This window comes from Vespa mandarinia, chromosome 1, assembly GCF_050613455.1.
Source record: "Vespa mandarinia isolate Hongniang chromosome 1, ASM5061345v1, whole genome shotgun sequence".
Classification (NCBI taxonomy): domain Eukaryota; kingdom Metazoa; phylum Arthropoda; class Insecta; order Hymenoptera; family Vespidae; genus Vespa; species Vespa mandarinia.
This window is the reverse complement of record NC_140810.1, coordinates 14791684-14819476: the sequence shown is the minus strand read 5'-3', so window position 1 is coordinate 14819476 and position 27793 is coordinate 14791684. Positions and strand designations below refer to the sequence as shown.

The following is a 27793-nucleotide window of genomic DNA, read 5'->3' as shown; positions in this document are numbered from 1 at the left end:
ATAGATTTTTCTTTTATTTTTTAATTTATTTGAACGTAGGTTATAAATATTCATAAAAAAATGAATTTAATTTGTTTCAACTGTAAATATATAACATACATAAACAGTTGTAGTATGATATGTGTTTTTCTGTATAAAAATCGCATGTCATCAGAATTTAAAAGTAATCGTGTAAGTACTTTGGTCTGTTTGTCATGCGCAAATTTAATCTCTCATAAGCCCCACAGTCGTTAAATGTATTCTCAAGAGTTGACTGGGCAATGCAACGCTGTCAGAACTGTCACATTGTAATTTTTGTATAAACGAAAGAAAAAAAAAATATATATATATATATCTATATATATCTATAGTTTTCACGGATTCAATATGGGAATTAACAAGCGACTAAGGTTCGGAACATTTTTGGCAGTACTGGCTGTTTTAGCCGGTTTATATTACAGAAATTCTGAGGATATATTACAAAAACGTCTGTCAGCTTTGTTACATGGCTTAGAAAGGATAGAAAACAAACATTCTATTACAAACAAACCTAAAATCGCTGTAGGTTATGGTATATGTACAGATACATATGTTGATGCAAAGCATTTATTACATTATTCAGATAAAATTGGCTTGCCAGAACATTTTGATGAAATCAATACAGAAGAAGAACTTTTAAAAAGTTTTGCTTATTATTTTCGCCATGGTGCTGCTGCTGAGTAAGTAATCTTGATTTTTTTCTTTAATAGAAATCTTTATAATAATGGATAATTCTTTCAGGCGATACATGCCAAATCGGACATTATTCGATCAATTAGTTAACAAAGCTCGTGCATTTCCTTCATCCTATTCAACAATTGGAGGAAATGCAGCAATAATGGCACTACGATTTGCACGAGAAGGCTGTGATGTGATATTAGCTGCGAAATTAACAAAATCATTGCACCAAATGATTCCACAAGTTATTAGTGTTGTTGGTGGTGAAGTAAAACGCGATGATGTTCATTTAGTTTTAGAATACAAAAGTGGAGATATTTGGGGACCTTATTCTAGTACTAGAGCAAATAGGTAAGTATAATATATAATGGTGATAGAACATTACAAAATATGATTATACATAATTATATTTACATTTCTATATCTATTAGGTATATTATTCACAATGATGAAAATAATCCAGTTATTAGTTCTTTTAATGCTTTTGATAAAATTCTATCAGCTACAAACCTTGATTTACTTGTAGTCAGTGGTTTGCAAATGATGGATAATTATCCATTTAGAGAAGGTAATGTGACTATATAGCACTGTGTAAGTTGTAACAATTTTTGCATTTATATAATTTTATACATTTATAAATTGTATGTAACTCTTTATCTTTTTGTGTAAAGGAGAACGTGAAAGAATTCTTGGGAACATAAATAAACAAATGGTTAATAGACCATTACATACAAAAATACATTTTGAAATGGCCTCATTTGTTGATGACAACTTACTTTCTGAACTTTGTAACTTAGTTATTCCTTTTGCTGATAGTCTAGGAATGAACGAGCAAGAAATAGCTAATTTATACAATTCTATGTATTATGGCAATATTTCATTAGTTGCTAATTCAACTCCAAGAGTTGCTACAGTTTTAGATCAAATGAGAACATTGTTTAAACTCATACGTTTAAGAGGAAAATCTATTTCTAATTCACGTTTACTTACTCGTATGCATGTACATACTTTAGCATACCAAGCAATATTTACTGTGAAAGATACTGTTTGGAAAAACACAATGGCTGCAGCAGCTAAAGCATCTTTAACAGCTCACAGACATGTTTGTGCAACAAGCAATGTAAGTAATATTAGAACTTCATTTGAATGAAATCCTTTTCTAATCATATCTTCAATACTTATGTTTTTTTTTATTCAGATTGATATTCGAAAAGCATCATTAGTTATGGATGAAAGCTTTTCAACGTCTAATACTCATGGTATGAGAATACCTTTGGATGTTGATAAACCAGTTTCTTGTTGGGAAGAGACTTTACTTATAGAAAAAGAAAACATTCCTATTGAAGTATGTGTGGCTCCCGTGTTAATTTGTACACAAGCAGCTCAAACTGCCGGCGGTGGCGATAATATTTCAAGTGCAGGTCTTGTTCTTCAAATTTAAATTTTATAATTCAATGCAACAATATGTATATTGATGTGCATTGTTTCATAACTTTTATAATTTGATTTTATAACATGGAATGTTTTTTCCTATATCAAAGTATTTACTACTGTATTTAATATGCTTTACTTTAGAAGCATTCCAATGAAAATCAGCATTCCAAATATATTGTCATAAGCATTGTTCGATAGAAATTTCGTATAAATAAGCATACGTACATCAAGAATTTTTGTTACGATAAATGAAGTATATTCATTGTAATAAGCGGAATTTAAATACTCATATAAGAAAAAAGTAAGCAAAAAAGATTTGTATATAAAATTTTGTTATGAAATGATAAGATAAATGCCATTGCACATAATTTTATTAAGTAGAGTTTGCTTTAATATGAAAAAAACCCAAATAAACTACGCCATTACTTAGATATGCTACAATGTCAATGTTAATGGTTCTTGAATAAACTAAATAGTGAAAATATATATTTTTATATGATCCTTATATAATAAAGATATACGTGTCCTATAAAACTTCTAATTTGTAATAATACTTTTATTAGTTTTTAAATTGGACACAGTAAAAAATGTTGATATACATATTGAATAATTATACTAGGGTCTTTTAATAAGGTAAAATATAACGTACAACTTATTTTGGTGAAAACTCTATTTGTGTTCAAAGGAATGACATTATAATCAATAACAATGAATGACATTGATTAAAATTCTTCCATGAAATAGTTGTGTACCGAGTTATCAGAATAATCACTCCAGTTCTGATTTTGTTATACATTTTCTTCCTTAGTACTGAACAACATAATGCAACTCTTAAAGCAAAAGAATATCTGAATAGTGTCTAATAACGAGACAATGAATCAAAGTGATTTACCTACGAATGGCTTTTTCTTAATCTTGCCTTATCATAAAAAATCTTTGTATTTTAATGCGAAGATTAAATTATCTATGAACAATGTTATAGAATCGTGTCTCCTTCATCAATACCTAACATTTTTAGATCATCAGGACCAGGTTGCGTATCAGCTTCCACTTCCGCTTGAGTTATCTCGGGCGGTGGTTGATCCATGTATTCTGGTCCATACCCAACGCAACCTAACATACTGTACATAGATGAATACATAACGTTACTTTCTTGCTGACTTTGCTGTTTACTTTCTGTTTCTTCTTTAGGAAAAATAATATTCAAAGCTTCTTGTAAGTCGTCAGGTAAAGGAATGCTTGGATCTGGTCGTTTCTCGGTAGGTTCTGGTATATCCGATATATCATGAGTTACTGTTTCCACAGATGGTAACGTAGGAGGTGGAGGATTTTGATGATTTGTAATAAAAGTTGGAGGATTCTGAATTTGGGGTGGAGGATTTGTAACGAAAGGCGGATGTGGTTGCATAGGAGGCCGCAAAACTTGATGAGGTGAAAAACGTGGTGCTGTTTGCATAAACGGCGGTGGAGTAGACATAAATGGAGGTGGCATAGGTCTACTTGGAGTAAATGTTGGCCTATTTTGTATATGTTGTTGTTGGGGCTGCTGCTGTTGCTGCTGCTGCTGTTGTTGTTGTTGCTGTGGTTGTGGCTGTGCCTGTGACGTTGGTTGTTGTTGCGATTGTGGTTGTTGCTGCTGTTGTTGTTGTTGATTTGAAGGGAATGATGGTGGTGGCCGATTTAAAGGTGGAGGAGGATGAGAAGGTACTGTCACTTTTGTTGTACTTTGTGTTTGTTTTTGTTGCTCTATTATTGGTTGCTCAATGACAGTTTCTTCAGATTGATCTTCGATCTCCATATCGACAACTTGTTGCGTCGGTTTCGATTCATTTAAAACAGGTGGAGGCGGGGCGACTAATATCTTCATTGGTGGAGTTTTATTCGCTTGATTTGCATTATTGTTTAAATTAACCGGTGTTGCCAATTTTGTTATATGTACTACTCCCGGTGGATTTATTATTTCATTGGGAACTTTGGGAGTATCTTCAAATTTGCTTTGTTGATAAGGCAATGGAGCAATATCTTTTTCAGGTAACTTCGGTTCTTCGGTTTTCTTTTTAAATAGTGGTAATCTACCAATAAAAGGTAATTTACCTTTTGTCACCTGTGCTGACTTTTTAGATTGAACACCACCTTTTTTTGATTTAGAAGCCGATTCATTTGTTTTTTTCTCAAATTTGGATTCGTCATTTGATGAATTATCATCTCTTCTATCTTTATCATATTTTTCATAATTTCTTTTTGGACTATCGCGCCAACTTCTTTCTCGTCTCGGTGATTCATTTACATCTCGCTTTCGTCTATCCTCATAATAATCTCTCTCCCTGTCTCTTTCGCGATCTCTTTCCCTATCCCTATCTCGATCCCTTCCTCGTCTTCTGTCATACCTACTATATCGATCATATTTATCTTCTCTTCTATCATATTTACGATCGCGATCATCTTTATACCTATCTCTCTCGCGTTCTCTTTCTTCTTCTTTTTCAGTGCTTTTGCTTTCCGATGGTTTAAGAGTCATATTCACCTGTTGTTTTGTCCAAAAGCCCATGTGTGGTTTAGGCATCTCTTCTGGTTTAGGTAATTCAATTGGTTTGCTCGGTAGAGGTTGTACTTTGTCTTCATCTTTTTTAATCCAAAATGGTTTCGGTGGTTCTTTTGGACCCCATGCTTCCAAACTTTCAGATTTTTTAGAAAAGCTACTTTGCTCTTGTTCTTCTTCTTCTTCCATTATCATTTTTTCTTGACTTTGTGTTCTATTACTTATAGATTTCATTTCTTCTTCTTGTTTAGCTTTTAATTTATCTCTGATTGAATTTAAAAGTTGCCGATCGTCTGCTTCTACAGGTTGCTGTTCTGGAGTAGTTGCTTGATGAACTTGTACATTTTTTGACCAATGACCTTTTAATTTGATTCTATGGTAATCAATTTCTTCGTTGAGAATTGCTTGAGTAGAAGCTTTCATTTTATTTCTCATAGCAACACGTATACTCTTGGACATATCTTGATCGGAATCAGATTCTGAATTCTCTGATTCGCTAGACGTATCGCTAGCACTACTCCTATTTCTACGTTTCTTGGACTTTTTCGACTTTTTCTTATTTTTTTTAGATTTTTTGGACTTTGGTGGTGGATCATCATCTTTTTGTTTTTGTAATTCCATTTGTATTTGTTTGTGTTTTTCTTCTGAAAAGGCTTTTTCACGGTCAGCCATCCAGTCCGTTTCCCAATGTGGATTTTGTTCAACAAATCGCTGCGAAAAATATAAAAATTTCTTTTTTTTCGAAACAACCAAGCACGTTTAATTTACTTACAGAAAAATTCTCAGAATGTCTTTTAGATTTCAGATGCAAACTCGCGCAATGAAGATCTCCAATCCAGGAATTACAGAGCTTACAGTACCATGCAGTTGCTGCACTGAAGAACTGTAGTCCTATAATCAAATAATATTTTAATTAGCATTACTTAAACTTTAAAATATGTAAACAATTGTAAGTTCATAAAGAATGACCTTATGTTCTGCCACGACACATTCATGTCACTGAAAACAAAAATAATATATTAAATGCTGATCAACAAATACTTGAATACATTAAATATTCTTCATCAAGTCCCACGATGTTCGCTGGAAATGAAAGAGGAATAAAAAAACCTTTATTGCTTTTTTCGTATTATCATACAAGTAGTACAAACAGTATTAATACATATAATTTACATAACTGTAGTTGTAAAAAATGGAATATACTGTAATTGTTTAACTAATATTATTTTTACTTGCATCAACATAATTCTAATTTTTTTTTTCTCATATAATAAACATTTACAGTATATTTTACAAAGATTTTCATATAATACATCACGTTTACATATTTATATATTTTACTTGTTCACATATTTCTGTAGTTTTTTATTAATTAGTACGAATAAATTTAAACATGATATCATGTAAAATATATATCTTCACTAACACCATCACTGTGTATGTACGTTAACATTATTTGCAGATATCACATCTTGATACCAGACACAAGCCTATACATGGTGATTTTAAATAAGTGCTTATATATGAGAGAAAGAGAGAACGAGGGGGGAGGGGGGAGAGAGAAAGAGAGAGAGAGAGAGAGAGAGAGAGAGAGAGAGAGAGAGAGGGAGGGAGAGAAAGGTAAACAGTTTCATTAAGACAAACCAAAATTTCAAAATTCTTTGAAGTTGCGCCTCTCAAAGTAGTCTAAAATCCAGTGCATCTGTATAGAGCATATAACATTGCTAATAAATTTATTATTAGTAATCCAAACAGAATGTAAAGTATATATACTCAAATAATAATTGAATTAGAAGAAGGCTCTACCCGCCAAATCTTACAAATCTTATTACCTCTAAAAACTGTTTGGACAAAATTAACACTTTATTTTGTTAAATTTATTGTATTTAATATCAGAAGAAAATTTATAAGCAATGTATATATGCATAGAGCTCTTCAATACATACCGGACAACACAATGTCTGTGCACAAGCTACGGAATTGTATTCTATTAGTAATTACCCACTGAAATTAACCATACCTTTGATTGGTGTTCTTTTCGTTGGTAGTCCTGGATAAAAGGGCACTTCTTTTTCTGTTCCTTCTCCATTCTGCTCATGCCATGGCATATCAACTATCTTGCGTTCCTGTAGCATGAAACATGATTTCAATAATAATTCTTAATATTCACTGTAAAAAGTTTGGTACTTTTTGGTAGGTATTGATTTGATGCATCAATCAGACTATGTACCAAGTACCTGCATATATAGCTCATTAGTGTAATAAAGCATCCACTTATAAATATTTTTTGACTTATAAAGACATACTCCTAACCGAATCCATTTGTTCTCTTGTAATTCAAATCAATAATTGCATATATTTCTGGTTCCTGTTTTAGTAACTGATAAATATTATTTGTCAAAGTGAATTTTACACAGAATTTTCTAAGTCTACTTGTAAACGATGAATTAACAACAGCAATGAAAGGAAAAATAAAATATTGTCACTTACTAAGCAAACTTCTTTGTGCTCATTGCTATGAAGATGATTCAAATATTCCTTTGCCGTTTTAGGGAATATATCGCAAACTTTGCACCAATGCATTTCTGGATCATAATGTATGAAATTGTACATGGGTTTAGAATCTTCAGGAGATCTCCTTTCTCTACCTTCTCTATCAGCTTTACATTCTTTATCGGAATCCGTTACTGATGATCTATCAGGGGAATCAGACTTTCCTGTAGGGAAGTCTTCTTTTGGACTTTTTGAACGTTTATTCAATTCTAATTTAAACTTGCTTTTTAAATCATCTACTGTGGCTTTATCACCAATAATTCCAGTGAGCATATCAATTACATTATGTATTGACTTCATTTTATTTTGTATTTCAATCTGAAAATAGAGAACCATGTACAATTAATATTTATTTATCATATTTTTTAATTATTTTAACAATTAGGATAAGTAAATATTACTTTTCAAATTGAGTAAACATATTAATAAAGTATCATTTAGAATATATATTTTATATCTCACCTGAAGTTTTTGATTTTCTTTTATTATACGATTGTTTTCTCTGCCACCTTCTTTACCAATCTCATCACATTGTTGTCGTAAAATCTCCAGCTCACGTTGTAACGTTGCCGATTTCTTGACATATTCTTCACGTTGCTTAGCTAGCGTTGCTTTTTGTTGTTTCACTTCAGCTGCGATGGCTGTCGTGTGATTAATTTTAAAGTACAGATATATTATAAAATATATTTGTAATAGCAGTTTTCTTTAAATTAAACTAGTTGATTAATATATCATAAATACATGAAGGATTACTTAAAGTATTTGTTTGTAATATAATCCATTATAAAAAGAGAATAATGTTAAAATCAATTCTGTATTATTAACTTCTTGTTTTAAATATATTCCAAACTTTTTGCATTTATTAGTATATTATTATTTTATATCATACCTTCTTTTTTTACATCCTCAGGTCTTGCTAAAGATGTTACTAAACTAGAAGATCCACTATCCACAGCTCGTGATGATTCTTGCTGCGTTGTCAATGTAGGAGGTGGTGGTGGTTGTTGGTTGTTATATGGTACCTGATTTCCTTGCCAATTCGGTGGAGGATAATCCTAACAGAATTAATATGTTCATTCAATTTCAAATACATGAATGGTGCTTCTTTTAACCCTTACCTTTACTTGTCCACATTCAAATCAGAACTTTGGATAATACATGGAAGATTCTTGAAGATGAATCATCAGGTCAATTATAGTCGTTTCCGATGTTGTTACCAATAAAATAAATAACGCGAATGTTATACTTACTGATGGAGCTGCAGAGCTTGCAGTATAAAAGAAGAAAAATGGTGTATCATTTTTCGACACACTATCGTTTCCAAATCGCGTAATAATATAATGATTCGCGTATATAAAAAAGTATCATTAGTTATACATGAGCTTTAGAAAACCCATATACATCTTAAACATCTTGATATAGAACTTATTTATATCAGTGTTAAGATAATTAATATAATATTTTACTACAAAATCGAACATAAAATCACACAATCATCCAACATTGCAATCATAAGTTATACATCTATTTTCTAATGCAAGTATGCGTACTAAATTAAAAAGGTATTATTCTTTTCCGATTAACTTACACTGCGATAACTAGTTGGTTGCTGATAGCTGTAATCATAGCCTTGCCCATAATTATAGTTGTAATTATTGTATCCTTGGTTATATGCAGGTAAAGGTGGTGGTGGTTGACTTGTATTCGGAGGTGGAGGTGCCTGTAATAATAATATATTCATGATTTTTTTTTAATAAATATATTTTTAAGCTATCTATTAATATTAGATATGTGACTATGTTGTGAGAAACTTAGATTTATGTTAACAAATAATAGTATGATAAATATATTTTACCTGATATTGATTATGAACGGCAGGAACATAACCACTAGTACCAGCAGAATTAGCAGCTGCACTCTGGGATTGTGAAGATGTTGTTTGTTGTTTCCATTCTTGTTGTGAACGATTTGCTTCTTTTCTTCTTCGATCTCTGGAACTTGAACGTGATCTTCTATCTCTTGATCTAGATCGTCGATATCTGGATCGTCTGGGAGATGGTGATCTATCATATTTTCTTGATCGTCTTCTATGTGATGAATCATCTGAATCAGCACTGGGACTTCTAGGACCTTTACGTCTAGATTCTTGCTCCATCTTCAATTTTAGTTAATGCAGTCCTCCTTTTTAGAACATTTTACAAAAATAAGTCTTTACACCATAATTAAAAAACAAAAAACTTCTAATAAAATAACAAAAGAAATCTAATTATATGATATAAATCTATAATTAAAACAATTAGGGAAATACAATATGATCAATGCGTAAAAATATACTTTTATAAAAATAAGAAATTTCATTTAATCTTGAGATTATTAAAATTTTATTTTTTTTACTACAGATTAGGTCACATTTAGCTAGCTTGCCATGAGGTATTCCATATTCTTGATTTATTAGATATAAACTGGTCAACGAAGTTTAATATAATAATTGTGCGTATAGCCAAATGAATTATTAAAGTGTTACAAATAATTTTCAAAAATATCTCGTTATATTAAGTATCTATTGTACATTTTTTGTAGGAGTTAAAATACTTTTTAGATACTGCAATGCAGCCATTATCATTCCAACGTTTTTAATACATACCGTATGTTATTATAATTGCATTATATTGCTACTTAAAATTAATTTACCTGTAATGTATAAAATCGCAACTTATCTTCGACTTTTCGTTATTTCGTAATCATTTACTATCACGAAATTAAAATGTCAAAAATGCTCAGTCAGACAATACATCGCAACTTTCCAAGCGAATAGACGAAGCCAAAACGTAATGGCGACGTATACAGTATTGCCAACTATTAATATTATATCATCGTTACAAAATTTCAGTCTTCAATCTATTTTTTTTGTAATATATTTCATTCAATTCAGATAATTATACATTTATAAACAATTAAATATACAAGTCAAAAGTACAACCAAATATTGTACTTTAATATATACACTTTTTTAAGCTGATTCGATAAAATTGGAGTTTGCAATTATTTGAGAAATTTAAAATTCACTAAAATCCATTAACATTGTGACTATTTTCACTTTATACCACTGTAATCAAAAAGAATATTTTATGATATTGATATTATTGGTCCTTATTTTGTTTGAATTTTTACTATTTTTATTTCAAAAAATGCGTTTTTATCGATTTTTGTAATTTAATTTAGTTTAATATTTTTATATTATTATAAGAGCATTTTTTAAATAAATATACATGTTAAAGAATGTTTTTTTATTTTTATAATATATAAAAACAACAAATAAATATTGTAATTTATTCCCTATAATTCGCAATATTTCATTTTTTGTATCATATTTGCGATACTTCTGCCCTCTAGTCAAATTTCTTTAAAAATAATTTAACTCATGTGTGTATGACGTTTTTCGTTCATTTCATGAAATTTACCTCTATTTGATCGTGGAACGTATTTTGGAAACACCCTATATATCGATGGAGTAACATGGCGTCTGGCGAAAATAGTAATTTTGAGAAAGTTTTGGAATTTAGGATTTATAAGTGCTCTAGTTTTTCAGCTTCCTACGTACCTGAGTAAATAATCTTTTATTTTTATCAATTTAAATAAGGTTATCTATTTTCAAAATAATTTGCTAAATGAAAAAAAAAATATGATAAACATGTAACCTAACAAACTTTCCGTTTCTTGTCGAAGTATATCTAAAATACAGATATGTCGATTAAAATAAGAAGGATACATCGTAATGAGTTAATTTTTATGTTTTTTTTAGGAATATTCTTGTAGATAAACCGTCGGATCAAACTTCACGTTGGTCTTCTGATATTGACAATCCTCGCCAGGTAAACATTCGTATATTTTGTTCAGAAAGTTTATCTACCTCTTAAAAACATTATTTATCTTTAAGATAATTATATAAAATATAAACAAATAGATATCATGAATAACTAATTATAATAAATTTCATTATTTAATACAAATGCGATAAATGATAATAATTGCTACCTAATTATTGTAATATTTTTAGTTTCTTACATTGAAATTACAATGTCCCTCTATTGTTAAAACTATTACTTTTGGCAAATATGAAAAAACTCATGTATGCAATATAAAAAAATTTAAAATATATGGTGGACTGGAACCTGAGAATATGATGGAACTTTTAGAAAGGTAAAATATTATTTTTTATAAAGTTAAGGAAGTTATAAAAATAATAAATTTTTTATATTTCATTTTTTTTTTTAGTGGATTGAATAATGATTCTGTACCAGAAACATTCGATTTGAAGCACGTTTTAGGAAATGAAGGAAATTATTTTCCTGTTAGATATATAAAAATTCTTCCTCTTCAATCTTGGGGGCCCAGTTTTAATTTTTCTATCTGGCACGTACGGTTAAATGGTATCAATGATTCTAAAATTGTAGGACCTTCTATCGAATGGGTAAATATGGTAAGTACTTGAATAAAATTTAATTATCTTTAATATGAACCAAAGAACAATTAAATTTTTTTATATTACAGTATCGTCAAAAAGAAGTAATAAGGTTATGTATGAAACACTTTCGAAGACTCGAACAACCAGAAGTTGTAGAGACTTTGCAAAGAGTCACAGGAGTTACTTTAGAAGATCCTCGTTTATCTATGTTATATGATTTGTTAGTTACAAAAGGTGATCATCTTCAGGCAGAAGGCTTTATAAGCAATGCAGTCATGAGTAAGCTGTTCTTAATTTTTTTCTTTACACACAAAACGCAAAGTACATCGCTTTTTTATTATAAATATACTTTTTTAAAATATATTATCTAAAAAACTATCTATTATATTAATCAAATTTTAGCTTTTATTTCTGAAAAAGTTCTATGAACTTATTGATATTTTCTGATTTATATTTCATTTCTTTTCTTTTCGTGTAAAACTTCAGATTATTGTCATTTTTTTATCTTTATGCAAACAAATTTCATAAATTATGCTATAGCTGGACTACTGAATGACTATATCAATGCTCAGACCTATAGAGCGGTTTGGACAAAATTATCTACAAACGATCCTAAACCTGGAATGAGAGGAGGACATCAAATGGTCCTGGATCCAACTGCCGAAATGCTGTATCTGTTTGGAGGATGGGATGGAAATCAGGATCTGTCAGACTTATGGGTTTATAACATATCTGCTAATAAATGGACCCTCATATGCAAAGATACTGAATCAGTAGTAAGTCCTCAAATTCAAGGTGATATATTTAATAAAGAAAATTTTTATTATTCCTTTTTATCTACACATCAAAATTATAAAATGTATTATATAGGGTGGACCTAGTGCTCGATCATGTCATAAAATGTGTCTTGATCCAGAAAGACGACAACTCTTTACGCTCGGACGATATTTGGATACACAATATAGAACACCAGAAAATCTAAAAAGCGATTTTTATGTTTATGATATTGAATCAAATAAGTGGACACAAATATCAGAAGATACTGGTGCTGTTGGTGGACCTCAATTAATATTTGATCATCAAATGTCAATGGATATTGAAAAGCGAATAATTTATGTATTTGGTGGCAGAGTTCTTGTTTCATCTTCCAAGTAAGTTATTAAAAATCTTATAGATTTTTGATAATTGAATAATATTGAATTACTATTTAGTTCTGAAAATCATGCAATGCCAGCAAATTCGACAGAACCAATATTTTCTGGACTATATTCTTATCATGTGCCAACTGGTACGTGGAATCGACTGGCTTGTGATATTGCAAGACAGTGTCCTCCAAACGTACCAACTATTAGATCACGAGCTGGGCATTCTATGTTGTTCCATTCAGTAAGTGTTGCTTAAATTATAAATAATTATATAATTTGTGTAAAATATATTATAGGATTTACATTCACTTGGCGAAATTTTTTCAGGGTTCTCGAAAGTTGTATATATTCGCAGGTAAACGAGGTAAAGAATATTTAAGTGACTTTTTTACTTATGAAGTAGATACAAACCAAGTAGAACATATAAATTACAATGACTTTGGAGCAAAAGATTCTAATCGTGTTCCTGCAGCTGGTTTTACTCAAAGGGCAACAATTGATCGTGACCTTGATGAAATATATGTTTTGTCGGTTTGTACTTAGAAATATCTTTTTTCTTATATATTTTAATGGTATGTTAAAAATTAAAAAGATTCTATGTAGGGTTTAAGTAAAGACAAAGATGAGAGAGATGATAATGTACAGAATTCTTTTTGGGTTTATACCATTAAAAATAACAAATGGTGTTGTATTTATCGTAATGAAAATTTTGGAGAAAAATATTGGAGTAAAATGCAAGATTATGAACCATGTCCACGATTTGCACATCAGTTAGTTTATGATCATATAAAAAAGGTATATAAAATTTGAATTTTCGATTAGTACGAAGCATTATATATTTCTAACAAAATATTTATTTTTGTATTTGATAGGTTCATTATTTATTTGGTGGAAATCCAGGTCGATCTTGCCTCCCAAATTTACGACTTGATGATTTTTGGCAATTAAAATTATGTAGACCATCTCATGAGCAGATATTAAAAAAATGTAAATTAATTATTAGAAAACATAAATTTGAAGAACTTGCTTTGAATAATAGTATTGAAGCATTAGAGTATTTACAAACAAAAGTGTCAGAAATTATTGATCATGATGATACAGAGCAAACAAAAGAGGTATTATAAAATTGTATAAGTATATTTATTACTAATTTTATAAAGTCTCTTTTAGTATTGTATCATTATATATGTACATTTATTTAAATCTTACAGTTTCAATTGTTGACATCTATACTATTTCGAGAACAAACAAGGTCACTGGACGAAGCTGCAGGTTCTAATACAGCTTCTAGCACTGTTTTAGGTAACTTTCTAGGTATGAATACAGATCAATGTATAACAGTACGCAACGTTCACACTTTGAGAATTGAGTTATATGACAAACTCGCAGAATTTTTTCCTGAATCACTTACACAACCACGCGTTAATTTAATTGATCTTTTGCCATTATGATGCAATAGATATTAAACAAAAAATCAAGTATGTTGACACTGATTATATCCAGTATGAATTGTTAAATAATATAAAGCAAAATCAGTTTTGTTTTTTTTTTCTACAAGATTATTTGTTGTAATATTTACCATTATTTTACAAATGAAATCGCAATTTGTACTGCACTTTTTTACAAATTTAGATAGAGATAGAAATGAGAACTAATTAGAAAAATGATTGCATTAATTTCTTCATATTAAACTTAAGCTTGATTTCAAATTTTTGAAGATTTTCTAAGGCAAATATGAAGAACAACATTAATATTATTATTGCTGTTGTAAATTATTATCTGTATACATGAGAATGTCTTGCTGTAAGTAATAAAATATTAATGTGTTTTTTACATATAGACATATTTGTCTTAGAATTATGACAAAAATTTGAAAATAAATCAATATATATAAAAACAAAAATTCAGTAATAATACTTTTTTCTTTGTATAATTATAAATGTAAATTCTTCATAATTTTTCTAATAGCATTGTATAAAAATTTTTATTTTCAATGTTTCATAACATTCTTATTATCGATTATATAACTTTTTATTAGCATTGTTTATTTATTTGGTTTTCAAGATAAATTTACTAAAATACTGCTTCATAAATGCATATATATATATAAATATGTACATACATACATATATATATATATATCACGCGCGCGCACATACACGCACGATGATTCTATTATTTCACTATATAGAGAAGTTTCATGTATATTAATACTTGATAATACATTTTAACCCATACAGTTAAGAAAAGTATTGTATTACCATACTATCTTTTTCAAATGAAATATCTTTATCCATTGCTATTAGAATATTATAAAGAAAATATTAAAGACACTATAGTTACCTAATTTATATAGAATTTCATGTTTTTATTATTTTGTATATATTTTATCATGTAAAGAATGCTATGTACTAAACTGCTTTGCTGTTAATTATTTTGTACAATATATGCTCTCTGATATCTTATAATGTAATAAGTTACATCCTGTATATAATGGTATACTTTATTAATATTTGTTTGCAATAGGATATCAGAAATGATTTTAAAAAAGGAAAAAAAAAGAAAAGAAAAAACAAAACAATGCTGCAATACTGTAATTATTAATTATTCTAATGGATTGCTTCCAAAGCATACAAAGTATATATATGCATATACATATGATACATTCAATTTTTGTATATATTTCCATTTAAACGATAAGATGTTAAACATTTGCATCGTAATTCGAAATATTAAGTTATGAAAAAGATCTTAATCAAAAACATTAGAGCAGCTATAGAAATCATATACTGTCAATTTATGTTTACCTGTTTTTCATTAATTATATGATAAAGCTCATAAGGCGATTTAATACATATGTCAGTTAATTTATGATATAAGTAATTATGACTGTGAATATTTTTTCTCGCTTGCACGCACGCACGCAGGTGTATGTACAAAAAACTTTCTAAGAAAAAGTGTGAAATTTGAAGACTCATTCTATTATATTTATTTGTTTAGAATGTAAAATAAAAACTATGCATTTTTCAAATTTACCCTAATATATTATCACATTTATTTTGCATTAAATATAACACAATGCTATCAAAAAATTATCTATTCAAAAAAAAAAATAAAAAAATTGAACCTACATAATCCCAATGTGATGAATTCGATCCGCAATGATCGAAGCGCTACCTAGTAGAAAATATCAAAAGTTTATTACATCGCGACAAAAATCAACCAAAACAAATTTTGATTATATTACTGTATATGAACATAAAGTGTATGAAGTATGAAAAAAAATAATAAAAAATGAATGAACATTTTATAAAATAAGTAATTTCAATTAAATTATTAAATAAACTCTATATTAGTTGTAAAATATGCACTGTATAAAAAAAAACGAAAGAAACATTAATTTTTAATAAGTATAAAATTTCACTTTTTCTATTACTTTTATTTACTGTCATATCAAACGATGTTGTTAAAATCTAGAACCAAATTGTCATAACTATAAAAATAAAAATGGTCATACCTTTCACTTATATATTATTTTGGACAGGTGATGTCTTGAAATTTTGAATGCGCACTTAATTGGTGTTTCACTGACACCACTTTTATTATCACTATTATTATTTATTATTTTGTTATTACATATGATATATTTTCGATGAAATCCAATAGTAGACTAACTTGTTATCACTTATCAAAGTTGCCTCGATCCTACATCTTTGTTTACATTATTGGCAAACGATGATTCTGAGTTTAAAATTCGCGCCTAACGAACATTTTTTTTAATTTTGCATTTACGATTTGTTAATGATTATATAATGTTTGAGTAAATTTAATATTGTTTAAACAAATACATAGAAGCAATAATTATAAATTATTTTTGTGGTTTTTAATTATTAGTAAATTATGTTGTGTATATATATTATTTAAATAAATATAAAATAATAAATAAATATAAAGAATAAACATAAAGAATTAATTAATTAAACACATAGGCCGAATTACGATGTCAGCCCGTTGGAATCCAATATAATGATAGATTGCGTTAGATTCATTTATCAAATATCAAAGTTATCTTGAACCTATGGTTTCGTTGCTATTTAAATAAATAGCCAGCGACAATACCGAATTAGAAATACAGACTAATGAAATATTAGATGGAAATTATTTTAGATTCAAATTTTTCATTTCATTGATTAGATATATATTTGTAAAAAATTATTATATATATTATTTTATGTTAATATTCTTATCCAAATATAAAAAAGAAAAAATGTATATATATACATAGATTGATATTTTATATTTTCTTTTATCGACATCTATAAATCAATAATTAGTTTTCTTTCTCGATCGGTAATATTAGATGTCACTGTAAGTTATTAAACTATTGATGTTCTATCTCACAATGTAATATTCAATGATTTAACCTTCGAATACAGTGACAGGCGTTTTTAAGATCTTGTATATTCTACAAAGTCGTGTGATTAAATAATAATTTTAAAATGGAATGTTTAATTGGAATTCAATTCAAAGATTTTGTGCTTGTAGCCGCTGATATGACAAATTCTCAATCTATTATGGTTATGAAAAGCGGTAAGATACATTTGATAAAGTTATAATAAATCGTTAAAATATTTTGATTTAACATGAATTTTTAATTTTAATATATTCAATTAAATTTTACATTATTTTAGATGAGGAAAAAATTCATAAAATGTCTGATAAGCTTGTAATGGCTGTCTCTGGAGAATCTGGAGATACAACTCAGTTTTCAGAGTACATTGGGAAAAATATACAACTTTATAAAATGAGAAATGGTTATGAACTATCACCGCAAGCAGCAACTGCCTTTACTAGAAGAAACTTAGCGGATTATCTCAGGAGTCAAACACCATATACTGTTAATTTATTAATGGCCGGATATGATGATGATCTTGGTCCTCAATTGTATTTTATAGATTATTTAGCTTCTTGCGTGAAAGTACCATATGCAGCACATGGATATGGAGGTTTCTTTTCTCTTTCTATATTGGATAGATATCATAATTATGGTAAGTAATTATGAATTATGAAAACGTGATTATAATATTATCATTGTTAATTTAATTAAATTTTATATGTAGAGTAAAATTTAATTCTTGTTTTATTATTTACTACTATTGTAGATATGTCAGAAGAAGAGGGATATGAACTAATGAAGAAATGTGTTAGAGAAATTCATAAAAGACTTATTGTGAATTTACCTAATTTCAAAGTCCAAAAAATATCCAAAGATGGAATAAAAAACATGAAACCTATTACAGCACAAAATTTGGCTGTCGAAGATGTTGCTAAAGTGTAATAAATTACTTTTCCATATTTTCATAATACTGTCATTCTGATTATAAAAATAAGGATAGTTAAATATAATTCAATTATCTATTACAGAATAGTTGTTATTTTACTATATTTTTACTGCATTTTAAATGCAATAATCATAATCTGTCGAACTCGCACAATCAAAAATTGTGTGAAGATACATATATTATAAATAATAATGCATGAATTAGTTTAAATATAAAAGTTTTTCATATACATATTTTTATTAGTAATATTACAGAAACAAGTTATACATTATATTTTAATTAAAATTTTGTGAAATTAAGCTTTGTAATAAAAATTGGTCTAGACACTTATTTATTTAAAACAAAATTAACAGAAATTTCAAATTGTAGATTCTTTTTAAATATATTTAATATTCTAGAATGATATTTCATTTTCTATGCTTACAATTAACAAAGTTGTATAAGAATAAGTATGAAGGAGTAGTAACAAATAAATTCACAAAAATAGATTTTGTATAACTTACAAGTAGATTGTCTAATATCTTAAGTAGCGTGGCACTTATAATTTTAACAGAAGTAGAAAAGAGGGGGAGGGTAATCAAAACCAATTAATTGCATTATATGATGTGGTGAACTTATATCAATTTTTGTTTACTATGTGCTATAAAATTGATTTTACAATGTAAAGATTATCACTAAGAAATTTTTTCAAAATTAATACAAGAAATACAAGTCCGAGGAATTCTCACAAAAAATTGTACTTCATAAATATTATTACACATAGGAATAGTTGCACAGAAAGTGCAAACTGCTATGCACCGAATGATAAATGAAATGACTTTTGTGCCATCACAGCATCTAACTTGCATATTGTATTTATTTAAAAATAAATTAACTTAATATGCAAGGTAGATTTTATATATATTATAGAAAACAGATGTTTTTTCTTCTATTCATAATGAATTTATGAAATAACCAATAGTAACATAACAGGAATGCCATATTACTTATGGTAATCTGAAAATTTATTTATCTTTTTTTACTTCTACTTGAGTTTGCGTTGTTTGTTCTGACTGTTGTACTGTATTTGTTGTTTGAGCAGGATGATCTTCATATCTGAAATTTTGATATATATATATATCACTTTTAAATATTAATATATAATTTTTTATATGTTATAAAACGAACGAATAATGCTTACGAAAATAAAGCTTTGAGATCTCCTTTGACTAATGCTAGTAATAATGGCGTTCCTAAACAAGCAGGTGCCAGATATAACAGAGCAGGTTGTGCATGTTTAAACAAATGCATTATCGATATTGTTATAAGTAATCCCATAAAGTAAGCAAAAAATGTTGCATAAAAATATACATTTGTTTTTCTGCTCAAACTATTATCAAACCTCAATAAAAGAGCAATAAAAATTCCAGGTAAAACAATATCTCCTAAGCCTAACATTGCAAAGTTATTAGCACTAAGACCTTTCTCTAAAAGATCTTGTGGAAAAACGAGCTTCATTGGCACCTCAAATGATTTTGCTACTGTTATCATTACATCTGTACCAAATACCCAAAAAGCATCATAAAAAAGAAGACCGCTAAGTAAAATGCATCCAGTGACAACATTATTGAGATGTAATAATTCAACACCATTAATTGCAAATGCAATTCCAAATAAATTATTGGCAATCCAATGCTGAAAAAAATATACATTATTGAAAATATAATACGTAAATAATATTCATAGAAGTATGTTTCTGTAAATTACCTTTTTTAAAAGATACCAAGCACCAACAATAGAACAACATATTAAACAAACTATATCATGAAGATTAAATTTATAATTGATAATATGCTTAGTATGATCACCTTCTCCTTTTGTAAATTGAATATGATATGGAGTTTTTGGAATCACAGCAGGAACCAATGAAGAAATCAAAGGACTATAATTAAAAATTCTTTTTAAAAATTATTACAAACATATCTTAATATACAGAAATCTGGTATTTACCTTGTAAGATGGCATAAAGCTAAAATTCCAAGAAAGAAGAAATAACCAACTAAAATTAGGTTCACATATTCCTTAGTAAATATCTGTGTGAAAAGAAATATTTTTTTAATAAATATTTTATAAAAATTACAACAATATTTCATAAAATAATTATAAATTTTCTTTTACCTTATATAATATATATAAGCTAAATAATGTAAAGCTGGAAATTAAAGGAAACATTGCTGCTTCTTTCAGAGACATTGTATCAGGCTGTTCGCCTTTGGCTTTATAATGTTGCTATAAAAATAATTGACAAGTCTTATAATAAAAACATATATACGTCTAAAGTTGATTACTGTTTAATGCGCGCGCGCGTATGTTTGTGTGTGTGTGTGAGTGTGTGGTAAAATTGATACATAAATTTGATATATTATGTATTATTGATAATACTAAATATATATCTAAAAAATATATACATATAAATAAAAATCTCCATTAATTACAATATTATATGATTTTCAAACATTGTTAAACATTACAATGACTTTATAACATATGCCAATATGCCAAAATATATAGCTAACCTGCTGCTCCTTATGGTGCTTAACAGCTCGGAAGCTACCAAAAAAAATTGGTAATATCGCCATTATTACAAGGCTTCCATAAGCTATAGCTATTCCTTCGGGAGTCGAAGTGGAAGTTCCATTATTTCGTTCAGTAACATTTTCACTTGCTTGTGTAACAATTTCATTTATTGAACTTGCCATCTTGGGTATTTAGCTGATGGACACGACTACACTGTCGTGCACGTTTTACCCAAACGTTATCTAATTCTAACAGATGGCGGAAAATAACAAGTCTACCAACATACTATAAGTGTAACAATTATAAAAGCAATATTTTTGAAAATTTGATAAAAATATATGTGTTAAATGTTATATTTATATATTATTAATTCAATATTAAATCAAATTAATCAAATCTAATATTAGAAAAATATTTTAATTTTGATTATATGATACTATGATATATTTATTTTTTAACAATTGCGATTTTATATTTATCTTTTTTTCACTAGTTTCACTGTTTAAATATTTTTTATAAATAATCCATTAAGAACATAATATTTACTTCAATAATTTCAATATTTAAGTTCAAAAGTTCAAATAATTTTTATCTTATTAGTAATGAATGAAATACAAAAAATTTTGTTCTGTTTTTCTCTTTTTATTTTTCCCTTAATAACATTTGACATATAAGTTACTATAAATGCCCGCTAAAATATGTTTGAAAGTTTAGAGACCAAACTTGTACTTTCCAAAAGATTATTAAGCTGTCTATCGAATAATTTTGTTTATATTTATCTATAAATAAAAGATTTTCTAATTCAATACTGATTGTGTGATTTATATGATTTGACAAATATTTGAGTGTGTATGCATGATGTATACTCAAATAGTAGAGAGTCTACAAGTTAATAGCATGTTGCGTAGTATTTGTAATGTTTGAACTAACTAATAAGTGTGGCGATGTGTCATATTACCATGCTTGTTTTTATTTATTTGTGTCTTTTATAGAAAACAAGACAATTGTAAAAATATGTAAATATTAATTAATCAAAATATATACAGTATGTTGAATAAATATATTTACCAAAGTTTTTAAATGCAGAGTATTATAGAATAAGGTTACATTACTAAATAATAAATATCTTTTTTCATAGGTATTTATAAATAATATAAATATTTTATAAATAATTATTAAATTTATAAATAATTTTGTGAAAATGGGCCCACCGCCAGTGGTCACAGGAATATCACCTAAGGAAGGGCCACCTGGAACTCGTGTAATAGTACGTGGAGAATTCTTGGGTACTAAAGCTTTAGATTTAATAGGTTTGTTTCATTTCACTTTGTGCGAAGTAATGTGATTATACAATGAGATTCTATTTTTTATTATTTTAATTATTTTATGTTATTTTATATATATATATAGGATTGACAATTTGTGGAAGTGATTGCCTTTTATCTGCTGAATGGAAATCATCAAACAAAATTATTGCTAGATCAGGTCCATGTAAAGGCCGTGGTGATATTATAGTAACAACTCGTACTGGTGGTCAAGGAACATCAACAGTACAATTCCGTGGTTATCATGAAACAATAGGACCTATGAAAGAATCAGCTGTATGGGTAGATGAAGCACCTTTACAGAGCTTTGTTTGGGGTAGAAGAGCATTATCACCAACAAATTATCAACAAGAAGATCCTTTAGGACTCAGTGTGGAAGGAAATGAGTATGGATCTTTGTCATTTTGCGGTGTCGATATTTTATGTTGTAAATAGAACTTTAAAAAATAATTTATTATATTTATTTATAGTAAAAAGTTTCCTGATGATGAATTAATAGAATTATTTGGAGATGCTACTGATGATCTCACTAATGAAAAATTTCATCCAGGTTGGTTTTTATTGCAACATCATCATGCAACAACATTAGAAGACTTAAAAGCAGGCTTAACTTTTCTTAAGAGAAAAGTAAATTCTCAAAAAGAAGGACAATTGTCCTTTTTGAAGGCATGTAGTTTCGCAATTTTTTATAAATGATATTTTTAACCTATTTGTAGTTACTATTACTATATTTATAATTATATAGGCAAATGTGGGATCAGTAATGGAACAACTTGATACAGTAATGCTTCTTAAAGAGCAGTTTGAATTAGATATGAAAAATTATGGAACTGATCCCATTGAACAACTTGAAAAAGCTATTAAACAATCAATGTCAGAAGCTAATAAATTATTTGATGAAGTGTTAGCAAGAAGAGATAGAGCAGATGCTACAAGAAATGTTTTAACTGTTATGCAGCGCTATAAGTTTCTGTTTTGCATGCCAATTAATATGGAAAGAAATATAGAACGTGGAAATTATGATTTGGTTATTAATGATTATGCAAGAGTAAAAAATTTATTTAGGAACACTGAAGTGGAAGTATTTAAAATAGTATTAGCAGAAATAGAAAACAGAATTACAACTCTTAAAACATTATTACGAAAGAAGCTTGAAGAAATGCCACTTAGTTTAGAAGAACATAAAAAAATAATTAGAAATCTTGTTAATCTTGAAACAGAAGGTGATGTGGGTTGGGATGCCATTGGTATGTATATATAAAGTAATTCTATTATTAACTCATTAACTATTAGACTAACTAAGAAAAATATATAATTTTATGTTTTAGTTTCTCATGCAAACTGTTTAGATAAAAGCATAAATGCTTGTGTACATGAGCATTTAGAAATAAAAAACACAATTTTGGAGGATTCTGGTAAAACTTCAAAACATGTACTGGTTACAGGAAAACAATTTCAAAGTAACAGAAATGATAGAAATAATACATCAATACAAGTATCATGCATTCAAGCTATTTATGATATATTAATTCAACAGTTGCCTAATCTATGGAGATTAGGACAAAGTTATTTCAGTGGACAGTTGCATGTAGCAGTAGATGTTGAGAAACAAATTCCCTTTAAGGTAAAAAAGAAACTAAAAATATATAATCTTTCTTTAAAATATTAAAAAAACCTAATTTCAAATTTAAGATGTGCTTCATGATATATTTGAATATATGTAATTAAACTCTGTGAATTATTTTTAATAGAATTTGGTTTTATCAAGCATGCAACATACCATGGAAGTTATTAAAAATATATGTCATAATGATGTAGAAGCATCATCACTTTTACATATTTTACACTGTATTAGACAAATGTATGCATCTTTAATTCATTTAGATTTACCTAGTGATGCCCTTGATATTTTTGGAAAATTTATATTTGATTTGAGGTAAAAATCTTTTTTTTCAATAATTACATTTACACATTTAAATTGTCATATTTTTAATTAGTACTCTAACTCTTATTGTGTATTTCAGATTACAATGTTTAGTTGCGTTGTTCAAAAGAACAGCAGAAAATATAGCAGCTTTACATAAAAAGGAAACATGGCAAATTGAATATTTAAATGAGAATGGTGGTATTACAAAGCTGGTATTTTTTCATATAACTCTATAGTTTTAACATGATAAATATTATTTATATAACAAATTTAACTAATTTTTTTTGTTTAAATAGCCATTCCTATTCGAAGAAATGGTATTAGAGGTAACAAAATGTGCACGAGATACAGTGGTTGCTTGTGGTCCAAGAGAAAATGCATTATTTGCTAATCCATCATATCAAATGATCTTTTATAATGCTGTTAAAACTTTATTTACTTCATTTGCAAGATGCTTGCAACAATTAGCCTTTAGTGGTTGCGAAGAAGCTTTGGATGATGATGAGCCATCAGTTTCTCAACTAGTTGGATCACCTTCTGGTTATAGGAATAAAAACAATAAACATCAAGGACCTGTAAGTATAATATTATATGCACAAATATAAATGTATAGTCATTTTATTTATACATTTTTTAATCTTTGCAATATTTCACATTTTTAAATAGACCTGGGAACAGTGCCTTTTAATATCATTAAGTAATATACGTTACACTTTGAATATTGTTTTGCCGAAAATAAAAGATATACTAAAAACTCAAGGTTATCCAGATTTATCTAATGCAATTGGTTGGAATTCTAATTGGACACAATTGGAAACTCTTGATAATGCTGTTTTGGAGGCCTATTTAGAACGACGGTGTGATCCACTTGTAGGAACAATCGAACCTAGTATGTATTTGGGTGGATTAGAATGGGATTTTAATACAGAACCAACTCATATTAGACCATATGCTCAGGAAATATTAGCAAATTTAATAGCAGTTCATGCAGAGGTAAATAAGAAAAAAATTGATTTAATTTTCATTAAGTATTATTCAACATAGAGTAAATGCGGAATTATATTTTTATAGGTTCATCGGGTTGCACCAGTTCTTTTAAAAAGAGTTCTCTCTCATATTGTTGAGACAATAGCAGAAGAACTCGCACGGCTTATGTCGTGCGTAACACAGTTTAGTTCTGCTGGTATTATACAAGCTAGAACTGATATTACACTTTTAAAAAATGCTCTATTACATTACAGTACTGATAGAGCAAGGTAAGAGACTTATAATTATATATAAAATATAAAAGTGTTGAATATATTTAAAACTTTAAAAATTATAATTTATATAAAAATAGAAGCTTTTTTGAAGAGGCTCTTGATGCTATACCACAAGCAATGAATAATGAAGATGCTGTACGTATTGATGCTTTGTTGTTAAAAGTTACAACATCCATGCGATTGCAATTATCCTGTCTTGTAAATGGTACAACTAATGGTACTGTAAGCACAATTGATACCAATCGTGTTACCACTGTATAACTGGTATTATAAGAATAATGATAAAAATATAATCATTAATTTATTAAATCCTATGGTTTATGACTGTTCACTACCTTTCGTTCGAAGTATGTATAATTTCAGCGACGGTGTATAAGATTATATTAGTACATCCCTTTCCATACAATAGATATATAGTATATCTCACGTAAATAACGATAAATTTCGCGTAGATTAAAGTAATGTTAATAAACTGTAAAGTCATATATTTCAGTCTCTCATATGTAAATCTTTTTTTAATAGTAATGTCCGTCTCACAGTAATCCATGCTAGATACGATACTAGGTACGATGTTATAAAAAGCACAATTAATAAGAGTAAATAGGAAAGAAAAATATGAAATAGAAATGAGAGGCGGAGAAAGAAAAATGAGAGCTACAGAAAGAAAAAAGAAAGCGAAAAAAATAAAAGAAAAGAAAAATAGCTTTACACGATGCTGAGACAGCAGCCCGCACAGAGGCTCACATCCATGGGTCCATCCCATGGGTCTCATCTGAGATTTATAAATAATAATTAATAAGAGTAAACGAGAGTAAATGAGAACAACTGGGAATGACTGTGAACATAAATGCGATAAAAAAGTTTTCTGTGCGTTTCTCTCAAAAATTATTCTACTATATTTAATGATTTATTTATTTAAAGTTTGATTAGCAATGTAAAATGTAAATACATTAATATTTATTTGGAATTAGTTTGAAAAGATATTGGAAAAGTAATACAATATGCAGCCATTCGCTCGGTAATACTTGCATTTAAAAATTTACAATTAAACTTTGCAAGTACTAACGATCCAGGTCTCACCACGTGGAGGTTGCTGCATGTGGAGACCCACGGACTGACGGTGACTCTACTCTAAAATCCGCGTTTCGCGATACCGATCCGCTATACCTTTCCGCTTCAATGCACTGGCTTCTTAACTAACAGGGTATGCGTAGCTTTGCTACTACACACCTCTTACAGATAGCTCCACCATTTGCACCGTCCGCTTCAGACATAACGGATTATTAAGCACATTCGAATTGTGCTTTCCGAATTTCGAACAATCAAAGCGCACTCCTTAGACTACTAATCGCGTCGCGACACTCACGTGTGTGTTATAATTACGTAGATTCTACTATTAAGCCGAAATTCGCGAAGTACCCCCATCGAAATTTTGAAGAAATCAAACGAAGTCCACGGTAGGACCTTTAATCGCGCCCGAACATCCACGCGAGTGTTAAAAAAACGATGATCTACTCTACAATTCACGTTTTCGATTCGAACAATCAAACGAAGTTTAATCGCGCCCGAGAACACCCACGCTTGTGCCCGCCGACACGCGCGCTAATGTTCTTCCTATCCTTCCCGTATTCACGCGTAAAAATCGATGATGAATCCCGCCATGCGACGAATCATCCGGCCACTGATGAACCTATCCCTCGATGACCTATACTGTAAAAGAAAAAGATAAAGAGGAAATAAAAGAACAAAAAAATATATAAAACAAAATAATATATATATAAAATACATATATAAAATACAAATAGAAAATATATATAAAAAGAGTCTTAGAAAAAGAAACGAAAAGAGAAGCAGCATGCACCATCCCATGAGACCTACCTAAAGGTTATAAATCATAATTAATAAAAATATATTAAAAACATAATTAAAAACATAAGCACATAATTAAACACATAATTAAATACATAATTAGAAAGAAACAACATAAATAAATATTAAGAAAACATAATTAAAAGGACAACACAATAATAACGTAATTGAAAACATAATTTAAAAAGAAAAATATGAGATAGAAACGAGAGCCGGAGAAAGAAAAGAGAGCCCCAGAAAGAGAAGAATAGAGAGACCCAAAAAGATAAGACAAGAGAAAAAGTTCTATATGATGCTGAGACAGCAACCCGCACAGAAGCCCTCCCCCACAGGCCCCTCCCATGGGTCCCACCCGAAATACACAAAGGATAATTAATGAGAATAAATAAGAATATATAGAAATGACAGCGGACGTAAAAGAGAGATAGAAAAATTTCCTTTTCGTTTGTCTAAGAAATTATTGTACAATATATTCTTGTTAAATTTCTTCTTTTGAAGTATTATTAGCGATATAAAGTAGAAAAATATTAATGTTCTATTGGAATTAAATTAAAAAGATATTGGAAAAGAATTGAAATATGCAGCCATTCGCTCAGTAATACTTGCGTTAATGAATTTATAATTAGTGTATGCAAGTAATACCGACCCAGGTCTCACTACGTGGAAGTTGCTGCATGTGG

At 28.6% G+C, this 27793-nt stretch overlaps 6 protein-coding genes across 7 annotated transcripts; 4 read left to right on the top strand and 2 right to left on the bottom strand.

The window, feature by feature from the left end:
* Positions 1 to 54: 54 nt before the first annotated feature.
* LOC118447724 (ADP-dependent glucokinase) lies at positions 55 to 5380 on the top strand. Of its 2 annotated transcripts, XM_085661506.1 has the most exons (6): positions 55 to 171; positions 351 to 698; positions 760 to 1047; positions 1128 to 1264; positions 1368 to 1816; positions 1895 to 5380. In XM_085661506.1, the coding sequence occupies exons 2-6, from the start codon at positions 367 to 369 to the stop codon at positions 2135 to 2137; spliced, it is 1449 nt and encodes a 482-aa protein (XP_085517632.1). In that variant the 5' UTR covers positions 55 to 171; positions 351 to 366; the 3' UTR covers positions 2138 to 5380. The 2 variants fall into 2 exon arrangements, with proteins under 2 accessions (XP_085517632.1, XP_035735914.1); XM_035880021.2 differs by lacking the exon at positions 55 to 171 and having other exon boundaries at positions 216 to 698.
* Positions 3107 to 10099, bottom strand: LOC118447721 (uncharacterized). The gene is made up of 9 exons (XM_035880011.2): positions 9914 to 10099; positions 9078 to 9403; positions 8811 to 8942; positions 8112 to 8277; positions 7685 to 7863; positions 7160 to 7540; positions 6690 to 6795; positions 5442 to 5560; positions 3107 to 5380 (listed from the first exon to the last, which is right to left on the bottom strand). The coding sequence occupies exons 2-9, from the start codon at positions 9375 to 9377 to the stop codon at positions 3107 to 3109; spliced, it is 3657 nt and encodes a 1218-aa protein (XP_035735904.2). The 5' UTR covers positions 9378 to 9403; positions 9914 to 10099.
* A 561-nt stretch (positions 10100 to 10660) lies between these two features.
* On the top strand, positions 10661 to 15803 carry muskelin (muskelin 1). The gene is made up of 12 exons (XM_035880020.2): positions 10661 to 10827; positions 11025 to 11094; positions 11280 to 11422; positions 11498 to 11702; positions 11774 to 11966; positions 12228 to 12463; positions 12558 to 12838; positions 12899 to 13073; positions 13160 to 13363; positions 13436 to 13627; positions 13705 to 13947; positions 14044 to 15803. Exons 1-12 carry the CDS (start codon positions 10739 to 10741, stop codon positions 14281 to 14283), a joined length of 2271 nt encoding a protein of 756 aa, XP_035735913.1. The 5' UTR covers positions 10661 to 10738; the 3' UTR covers positions 14284 to 15803.
* A 1434-nt stretch (positions 15804 to 17237) lies between these two features.
* On the top strand, positions 17238 to 18258 carry LOC118447605 (proteasome subunit beta type-2). The gene is made up of 3 exons (XM_035879729.2): positions 17238 to 17422; positions 17524 to 17880; positions 17995 to 18258. Exons 1-3 carry the CDS (start codon positions 17332 to 17334, stop codon positions 18168 to 18170), a joined length of 624 nt encoding a protein of 207 aa, XP_035735622.2. The 5' UTR covers positions 17238 to 17331; the 3' UTR covers positions 18171 to 18258.
* A 584-nt stretch (positions 18259 to 18842) lies between these two features.
* Positions 18843 to 20995, bottom strand: LOC118447604 (signal peptide peptidase). The gene is made up of 6 exons (XM_035879728.2): positions 20730 to 20995; positions 20332 to 20442; positions 20164 to 20246; positions 19921 to 20095; positions 19355 to 19848; positions 18843 to 19269 (listed from the first exon to the last, which is right to left on the bottom strand). Exons 1-6 carry the CDS (start codon positions 20910 to 20912, stop codon positions 19179 to 19181), a joined length of 1137 nt encoding a protein of 378 aa, XP_035735621.1. The 5' UTR covers positions 20913 to 20995; the 3' UTR covers positions 18843 to 19178.
* Positions 20996 to 21578: 583 nt separating this feature from the next.
* Sec5 (exocyst complex component secretory 5) lies at positions 21579 to 25519 on the top strand. Its single transcript, XM_035879751.2, has 12 exons — positions 21579 to 21775; positions 21869 to 22040; positions 22141 to 22441; positions 22526 to 22721; positions 22801 to 23302; positions 23384 to 23679; positions 23807 to 23991; positions 24080 to 24194; positions 24279 to 24557; positions 24649 to 24975; positions 25054 to 25238; positions 25322 to 25519. Exons 2-12 carry the CDS (start codon positions 21932 to 21934, stop codon positions 25503 to 25505), a joined length of 2679 nt encoding a protein of 892 aa, XP_035735644.1. The 5' UTR covers positions 21579 to 21775; positions 21869 to 21931; the 3' UTR covers positions 25506 to 25519.
* Positions 25520 to 27793: the final 2274 nt, after the last annotated feature.

Bases quoted from the DNA above. Each gene is read 5' to 3' on its own strand.
- LOC118447724 (XM_085661506.1), top strand. From the start codon at position 367: ATGGGAATTAACAAGCGACTAAGGTTCGGAACATTTTTGGCAGTACTG. The intron at 1,048-1,127 runs GTAAGTATAATA...TATATCTATTAG, and splicing joins TCTAGTACTAGAGCAAATAG to GTATATTATTCACAATGATG. The intron at 1,265-1,367 runs GTAATGTGACTA...TTTTGTGTAAAG, and splicing joins TAATTATCCATTTAGAGAAG to GAGAACGTGAAAGAATTCTT.
- LOC118447721 (XM_035880011.2), bottom strand. From the start codon at position 9,377: ATGGAGCAAGAATCTAGACGTAAAGGTCCTAGAAGTCCCAGTGCTGAT. The intron at 7,864-8,111 runs GTATGATATAAA...ATCACACGACAG, and splicing joins TGAGGATGTAAAAAAAGAAG to CCATCGCAGCTGAAGTGAAA. The intron at 5,381-5,441 runs GTAAGTAAATTA...TATTTTTCGCAG, and splicing joins GACATTCTGAGAATTTTTCT to CGATTTGTTGAACAAAATCC.
- muskelin (XM_035880020.2), top strand. From the start codon at position 10,739: ATGGCGTCTGGCGAAAATAGTAATTTTGAGAAAGTTTTGGAATTTAGG. The intron at 11,967-12,227 runs GTAAGCTGTTCT...ATTATGCTATAG, and splicing joins TATAAGCAATGCAGTCATGA to CTGGACTACTGAATGACTAT. The intron at 12,464-12,557 runs GTAAGTCCTCAA...TGTATTATATAG, and splicing joins GCAAAGATACTGAATCAGTA to GGTGGACCTAGTGCTCGATC.
- LOC118447605 (XM_035879729.2), top strand. From the start codon at position 17,332: ATGGAATGTTTAATTGGAATTCAATTCAAAGATTTTGTGCTTGTAGCC. The intron at 17,423-17,523 runs GTAAGATACATT...ACATTATTTTAG, and splicing joins TATTATGGTTATGAAAAGCG to ATGAGGAAAAAATTCATAAA. The intron at 17,881-17,994 runs GTAAGTAATTAT...CTACTATTGTAG, and splicing joins GGATAGATATCATAATTATG to ATATGTCAGAAGAAGAGGGA.
- LOC118447604 (XM_035879728.2), bottom strand. From the start codon at position 20,912: ATGGCAAGTTCAATAAATGAAATTGTTACACAAGCAAGTGAAAATGTT. The intron at 19,849-19,920 runs GTAATTTACAGA...TATTTTTTTCAG, and splicing joins CTTGGTATCTTTTAAAAAAG to CATTGGATTGCCAATAATTT. The intron at 19,270-19,354 runs GTAAGCATTATT...TCAAAATTTCAG, and splicing joins GATCTCAAAGCTTTATTTTC to ATATGAAGATCATCCTGCTC.
- Sec5 (XM_035879751.2), top strand. From the start codon at position 21,932: ATGGGCCCACCGCCAGTGGTCACAGGAATATCACCTAAGGAAGGGCCA. The intron at 23,680-23,806 runs GTAAAAAAGAAA...TATTTTTAATAG, and splicing joins AGAAACAAATTCCCTTTAAG to AATTTGGTTTTATCAAGCAT. The intron at 25,239-25,321 runs GTAAGAGACTTA...ATATAAAAATAG, and splicing joins TACAGTACTGATAGAGCAAG to AAGCTTTTTTGAAGAGGCTC.